The sequence below is a fragment of the Drosophila teissieri genome, chromosome 2L, assembly GCF_016746235.2.
Source record: "Drosophila teissieri strain GT53w chromosome 2L, Prin_Dtei_1.1, whole genome shotgun sequence".
Classification (NCBI taxonomy): domain Eukaryota; kingdom Metazoa; phylum Arthropoda; class Insecta; order Diptera; family Drosophilidae; genus Drosophila; species Drosophila teissieri.
Window position 1 is genome coordinate 4,396,864 of NC_053029.1, and position 8,012 is coordinate 4,404,875.

General features: G+C 47.3%; 1 protein-coding gene across 2 annotated transcripts; it reads right to left on the reverse strand.

Moving 5' to 3' along the window:
* Positions 1–2,445: 2,445 nt before the first annotated feature.
* Positions 2,446–3,986, reverse strand: LOC122626361 (protein arginine N-methyltransferase 8). Of its 2 annotated transcripts, XR_006326699.1 has the most exons (4): positions 3,774–3,986; positions 3,484–3,713; positions 2,649–3,346; positions 2,446–2,592 (listed from the first exon to the last, which is right to left on the reverse strand). XR_006326699.1 is itself a non-coding variant. In XM_043806596.1 (3 exons), exons 1-3 carry the CDS (start codon positions 3,978–3,980, stop codon positions 2,716–2,718), a joined length of 1,068 nt encoding a protein of 355 aa, XP_043662531.1. In that variant the 5' UTR covers positions 3,981–3,986; the 3' UTR covers positions 2,446–2,715. The 2 variants fall into 2 exon arrangements, 1 of the variants encoding a protein (XP_043662531.1); XM_043806596.1 differs by having other exon boundaries at positions 2,446–3,346.
* Between the last annotated feature and the right edge of the window lie 4,026 nt (positions 3,987–8,012).

The following is an 8,012-nucleotide window of genomic DNA, read 5'->3' on the forward strand; positions in this document are numbered from 1 at the left end:
AAGATATTGCAGAGCACACAGATATCTCTGCTCGAGTGTGAGCATTGGGTTGTGCTTGCAGTGGTTTTGCGTTGTGGCCAGTCGCCCTGAACATCCTGAACATGCAGTACTCCCAGGACTTTAAGGACTCCCTGTGCAATCACTCAAACGGCTAAGAAATCAACTGCCAAAGTCATAAATTTTCGGTTTGCAAACTGAAAATTATTTCAGCATCATCCTTCTGCCGTCGCTGGCAAAAGTTAAATAATGCAAGGACTGCAAGGATGGCAAGGATGGCAAGGACGGCATGCGAGTTTGTGTGGGTGTCTAGGGCCAGTGAAAAATTGTGCAGAAATATTTAAACTGCAATTCCAAAGCGATTTGTTTTATGGCCCCCAATGCTCGAGCATTGTTTCGTCGGCAGCCAGAACCTAAGCGCTCCGGATCCGGATGCGGATACGGATCGACTTCCGGATCCCGGATTCCACTCCGCTGCAGCAGGCGGCGCGGAAAACTTAACTCGCATTTGATGTGGCCAAGCAGCTGTTAATGCTGCATGATTTATGCCCCATTCCTTCTAGGCAGCTCATTATATGCCACTAAATCAGGGCTGCGATGGGGCTGTGTGACCACGTCAATGTCGTTGGGAATTTTTCGGCTAGTCCTGCGAGGAGGATGTGTGGTCAATGCACTGCCACTTCCGGTTCCCCCCACTTCCGCTCGGCGGTCGTAAATTTTATGCAGCCGCTTTGCATGTCCTCCAGTTCTCCGCACTTCCCATTCCCCATTCCCCCTTTCAGTTGGTTATTTTATCGGAGCGCAGTCTGCACGCCGTTGGAGCTGCCAATTGTCATCGCAAGCCTTGCAAGTCCGCGCTCGCATCCTGGCCATCCTGACAGACCATTGTCCGCCAGTGTATCCTTTGGCCCATGATTTGTTTGGCCGCCTGCAGTTGGCTTGTTTTCCTTGGCCACCGCGATAAATCAACACGGGCAACCTCCATTTTTTTTTGGTGCTGACCCCAGCCGAGTGGCCTGAGCTTTAGGATTACTATGCATTAGTACGAAATTAGAACTATTATATTTATGGCGCAAATAGTCTGCACATCATTTATGCAGCGCACAGGTAAATGCCAAAAGGAGTAAAGCGACAGAAATGAGGGAAAAAAGCCTAAGCTCATGCACTGCAAAAAGAATTTCTAAAGGTTTAATCAAAATACTACATTATGCATTTCCACTGCATGCTTAATGACGTCTTTTAAAAATGTAGCACAGTTATCGTCATTCGTTGAATCGAAGGTTTCGCTCAATTAACTACTATTTTAGGTAGCTATAAAAAGATGTGTAAGATGTACCTTCGTGATTCTCTCAGTGTATCCACACAGCCATTAGACACGCCTAGCAGTCACTGTCTGGCGTTGGGCTGTAATAAAAACATAAAATGTTGCACATTATGCAAACAAACCCACATGCACAGTGGCTCCCACACGCACACACACACACACACACACACATCCGCACACAAACACATTTCAGCTTTGGCGATGGCGCCGCATGTCTAACGGTTTCGTTCGCCATTTGCAAACACACACGCACGCACACAAGGACGAGGGCGAGGACGCACACAGACACGGATGGATACCTTGTGCTTTGAGCAAACTTTAGGCGTGTCTCTGTGTGTGTGTGTCTGTGGAGTGTGTGTGTGGAGAACATTAAATTTATTTGAAATTATTATTATGCGCATTTACCTAACATTTGCATAACCGTCAACGGTTCGCAGGATAACAGCAGGAGCCCTTCTCAGTGGGCCAATTTGCGAGTGAAATGTGGCTGGAACTGGGCTACTGGGCCAGAGCACAAGCAAATGCCAAACAGCTTATAATTTGATTGAAAAGTCCGCGCGGAGTGATCCAGAATGTATCTTTTTTTAAGAGGGAGGGGCCAAGGATTTTGCGAACTGTTGGCGCATTTATCACGCCGCAGAATATGCAGCATTTAAGTGAAATAGTTTGAAAATAGTTGTGGCAAACAATATTATGCATGCGCTTAATGCGCTAGTTTATGGCGTCAACTGACCGGCATAAATAAGCGGCGATAGAAAAAATGCCAAATGGCATCCAGCAAAAAATAAATACCTATGAAAATAAAAACATGGGGCATAAATTAAAAGCAACGCGCACTAGAGCCGCCCACATCGCACACACACATCGCACACACATCGCACAACGTTGCACACACATCGCAAAATTGTTTTAAATAATTAAATGCTGGCGCTGCACTTATTTACACATTTGCCCAACTGTGTGCACTGCCATAGGTGTGCTGCCGTTGCCAGGGGATTTGTAACTTCGAGATGCCCTACCACACGTATCAAATTCGAAAATTACACCAGGCGAGATTATGATTTTGTTTTATTTACTTAGGATAAGTAAAGCATAAGCGTTTTTTGTATGAGCTCAGCCCTTCTTGGAGTTGAAAATAGATTGCTGCATAAAAAGTACCACCTTTTTTCTGGATTCAGGGTGTTGCAAAGTTATTGAGTCCGCAGCTCTGTCCTGAATCTCCAGCACATGTGTGCAACGGAATTCTGGCATAGAGATGTTTTTATGTGTGCCTACACACAATAAAATTATATAAATATTGCACACAGGCAATGTGGCTGGCTTTTACTTTGTTTTACCGGTCGTTCATTTTATCGTGATCCTGCGATATTTTGTGTTCCACTTTTGCAGCAGGCTCAACACAGCGTGAGGGGATTGGAGAGCACAAAGGACTGATGGATGGTGACCGACTTCTCCCTGCCATCGAAGTCCACATAGATGTCGAACTCCATGTCGAAGATGCTCTCCGCGCTGGCCCTCATGGTGAACACGCCCTTGATGTACTCACCCGCCCTCACTGGCAGTGGCGTCTCCAGGTAGAAGACCGTCTGGTTCCAGTGCGTCCACGGTGCACAGGGCGAGGTGCTGAAGCTGATCCTGTGGGTGCTCTTGCTGAATCCGACATCAAAGTAGGCCACCAGGGCGTGAACCCAGCCATTTCGCATGACCTTCAGCTCGAACAGCGAACGAAACTTGGCGGATTGCCGCCGCTCCGTGTACAGATCCAGCGATTTGACCAGGCACACCCGGCTCATCAGCTGGTCACCGGTCACGTGCTCCACCACCGCCTTGGACTCGCATCTGCGCCGGATGGCCGACAGGTCGAAGCCGTGCACATCGTGCCAGTAGCCAAGATCCTGGTCCCGTCCCTTGATGGCCGCCAGATAAAGCTGCGCCGTGTCCGGATAGATGTGGCCCTCGGCGGACAGCCACTTGTCCCGCGCAAAAATCACCGACTCCAGCATGTTGCCAGAGAACAGGCAGTGGCTGTGGCAAAAGGGTTGGGGGTTTAAGGTTTAAGGTTAAGGTTATCTGAGAATAAAGTTATGAAATAAATACAGAAAGTGGTACAACTGCAAGAAGTAGCTAACTATTTAGGAACTGTCTCTGGCTAGTCTACCTACCCCATCCAGTCGCACACTATGATATCCACCTTGTCGATGTCATCGGGCAGTTCAGTGTCCTCCACTTTTCCGCGGATCACCGTTATAACACTGCCGAATCCATTATCCTGGGCTACCTGTTGGGCGTAGTCCGAAATGGTGGCCGCGTCTACGGCCAGGACCTTCTTGGCAGCCGCCTTGGCTGCGAACATCGAAAGGACGCCCATGCCGCAGCCCACATCCAGCACGATCTTTGGGATGGCAGGGATCTCTTTAGGGATCTTTGAAACTACAGATACCAATCTACCCACCTTGTGCCTAAAGAACTCGTTGTGCAGGATGGCCTCGCGATAGGCTTTAATTTGCACAGAGTCCTTCAACAGCCATTCGTGTATCTCGATGCGGCTATAAAGCTTGAAGTAATGTGCCTCCTGTCTTCGGCGATCCTCGATGCTCTGATTGGCATGGCCATAGTTTCCATCGATCTTCAAATCGTCTGTTGCAAGGTCCTCTAACATTTTCAGTCGTAGTGGGCTAGCTTTTGCGAAATTAGCAAAATATATTCCAGACCGAATAAGCAGAGGTGTCTTGATGTCAAGGATTTCGTTTTTTCCAGGGCAGCATGGGCAAAATGGCTTACTCGTATTTGGCAGGGCTAGTTTTTCATAATTAATTTTTTAAATTACCATCCGCCTGGCCCCGCACGTGCATTAACTAATTAAAAAGCTCATTAGCGTACATAAATCAGCGTTATGCAGACATAAATTTCATTATTACATCCAGCCAGCTCCGCTGACCCACTACACCCGCCGAACAAAAGGACGATGACGAGCATGGGGCAGCAAACAAGTTTGCTGGAGGAAGCCACCGGACGAGGGATATCATTCACTCTCCGCCAAAGACGGCATCTTCGTCATCGTGTATCCCTCCTCCTCCTCCTCCGCCGGCTCCACGGAAAACAATGTCTTCGTCTAGTCGGGCTCGCAATTATGGTCACACTGCTTCCGGGCATTCCCAATTCGATTGTGCAGATGGGGGAATGGGAATGGGACCGAGAAAGTGAAAAGCGAAAGATGCTCTTCCATTCTTTTTTTTGTATTTTTGTATTTCGTTTTTTTCCTTTTGCCTTCAGCAGCAACAATCGCTGGTTTCTTGACTTAAGCAGGGCACAGCAGAGCGTGAAAACATCATAAAGATGAGAAATTATTATCTGCCCCATATCCAAAGGACAGGGGACAGTGGACGGGGAACGTGGGGGGGGAGAGCATTTAGCTGCTCTGTTAGCGGCCCTGAATGAAATATCACATCCTGCAGAGGAATAAAAATCAGCGTCGGTAAAAAATACACATAAGAGAAGTAAGCAGGCAGCATCCGGAGCTCGAACAGGAAGACGAGGATACACACCCACTCCCCCGGACGAACGATAAACGCTCGCAGCGTCGAAAGACAATGATGAGGCAGGATGGACCGGGAATGCGTACACTGAAAGAAACATATATGTCAAGTCACCATTATGAATGAATAATATGTGTGCCTTAGTTTTGAGAGTACAGCCTAGTAGAAGCATACCTTGTTTGGAACACAATGTCCTTCGATTTTTGCTTGTTATTTATTATACATCAGATATATATATGATATTTTTTAGAGTGCATAGGTCTTTTGCAGAGCCTAAATCGGGCCAGGAATATGGTAGCTGGCAAGTGCAGAAAGTAAAGCCCAAGCCAGCATCAGAAGTGACGAAAAATTGTGAAAATAAAATATAATGGCAACGCAGGACTTGCTCGTCCTGGACTTGGGCGATAATTTTTTATTTGTATGACCGCCGTAGGCCAAAAGCAGGACAAAAAGGGTGATCGGGGTGGGTGGCTCACACACACACAGAGAGACACACTCAAACACACTCAAACACACATACACGCAGGAGACAAATACAAACACAAGCACTTTGCGGCCATCGCCGTCAAGCTGCGCGTTATCCTTTGTGTAATTTCTGGTTTAATGAGGCGGCATTGGGATGGCCGCGCCCACCTCTACAATCCGCCCCCACAGCCCCTGCAAGGCCATAGGTAAGCATTTTTACACTCATACATTTTTACGACCCGAGCATTAAGTTAAAATTTGTGTTAAATATTTTATTGTTTTTATGGCCACATGAACACCTTGCAGCGACACGAGCCGGGCAAATTATGGGGCAGCCCAGCAGCCACTGGGGATCCGGATTCAGAGACAATATTTCTGCGTCCTTGGCTATGCACGTCGAGAAAGAGGCCACAAGGAACAGGACGTAGTTTCATTTTGATGCCAATTTCCTAATCGCCTGGTCTGTAGATGTGTACAAAATTAATTTCGACTTCTACAACCAGAAGGTGATTAGGGTTGCTACCTTAAAACAAGCAAGCATGATAAGCCTTTTTAATCACTTACTTTTTATATGGAAATCAGAATGTATGCTCTATTTGGAAATAAAGTTTAGAATACCATATATAGTATATATTATGCCTTGTTTCATATAACTTCCATGTGCTGTGGTTTTGCCCGATTGAAACTGTGAAACTTGTGTTTGCAACGAACACAAGCAGCAATAATCTAGTTTTGAAACTAACTCATTTTTCTCAATGTTTGTGAAAAGCATATTTTCACCCATAACACGTGCGCCTGTTTCTCTAGAGAACTGGACACTCACTACGTGCGGTCATTAATAGTTGGCAACTGCTCCTGGACTTGGATTGTTCATACTCATACACGATAATCTCGACACCTCCTGGGCCTTTCTTTGAGCTGAAACAAATCGAGATTTGGGCGATTATGAAATTGGCAATTAGTTGACTGTCCTGTGACAGCTGTTCGATTCCAGGTAGGTAGGTCCACCTGACTTCGAGACCACCATATGGCTCTTCGGCGCACTCGAGAGCGTTCAGGGAATCGCACTTGACAGCCGTGAGGCGTCGACTCTTAGACGAACGAGCCACTTGGCGAGGCGTTCACCTGTCTGAAGTCACAAATTAGTGACTTCGTCTGTGGGTCGATGATAGGGCGAGAGGGAAGGGAAGGGGGACTGGGAGGGGGAAGGACCTATTAACGGGCCGGGTGAATTATGATTACATGCATGGCTTTATAGCATGTAGCCCCCGATTATGTGCAGATTTATTGCAGCTAAAAATCAACGCTAATATAATGCATAAATCAGAGTGCCAAAATCAACGTATATGTATAGTAGTAGGTACTTCGCTGTGTGTGTAAGAGTGTGTGTGTGTGTGCTAGTGCACCAGAAGGAGGTCCTGCGAAGGATTCGCCAGAGTGGCCTGTGAGCCAAGTGAAATTCAGCGAAAACGAAACATTTGGGCAAAGTCGTTGGGTGGCAAAAGTGGGTGGTGGCGAGTGGGTGGTTCCGAATTGGATGGTGGTGCTCAGAGAGCAAGGGAGAGCAATATGGCCAGTATATTGAGGGCGTCTCTCTAGGCAGGATTCTCTCTTTTTGCAGATTTTCGCGCAGTCGCACTGCCTTCCCACACCTTCCAGTGGCGGAGAGGAGTTTTCCTCTCGCACGGCGCTCTGCAAGGGAAATATTTGGGGGAAACTGGGTTTTCTCGGCCACGGCAGCAGATGTTGGCTAATTGAAGCATTACAACGTAGGTCAGGCTCACCGCCAGCCGTGGGAACTTTATGACTGGCCAAAAGTGACGATGCAAATGGACCGCCGAGTTGCATAGGCAGCATCCAAATGCAGGTAGAAAACGTAGATCATCAGGGCTGATGATGTACCGCATTCTTGGGCATAATTAAAAAGCCATTTAAGCAGGGGGGTTCGCTCGCATTAACCAATTATATGGCCCATGGCAAGGGGTTACGGTTCTTGGGCCACTCAAACCGAAATGTTTTGGGTGTTTGGCACTTAACACATTTCCACATGGCTTCACTCTATCAACTTTGAGCGGGCTGCGCAGGCGCTTTTCGCCTTTCCTGAGCGCCAAACGGGTTGGGAGTTTGGCGGCGAAACTGGTTTTTGGGTCACAGTCACATCGAAGGGCCCGCCGACAGTCGAGAACAGGTAAACTCGAGATAATTATTCAATGAAGCCGAGCGGCCGCGCAGAAGGGCTTCCCACACACGAAGAAAAACATGGGTAGTTGACCATAGAGTTGGTAACTTCAGCTATAGCAAATATTTGCTATATAAATAACTAAAAGTATCTAAAGCATGAAAATCCTGCAAATAACTGATTTTATGAGCGGTTTTCTTTCGGTGTCATAAACACAACTGTCTCATGAACTGCATCATGATTTTTTTCGAGTGCACTGCATTCCCCTGAGTTCTCGGGTTCTCTGCGGTCCGGTCCGTCGTCGGAAAGCCATGTCAAAGGGTTAGGACAGGTTCGCTTTGGCCAGCATCAGAAAGTATAAGAGAGTACAGGCCGTCTCTTTCTCGCCGAAGCAGCGCTCTCTCTCTCCTGTACTCTCTCTCTCACTCTCTCTCTGTTCGTGCAGCAAATGCTGTCTCTTTTTCGAGTGGCAAATCGAGCAGCACTGACGCAGATTCAGTACTCAATTGTT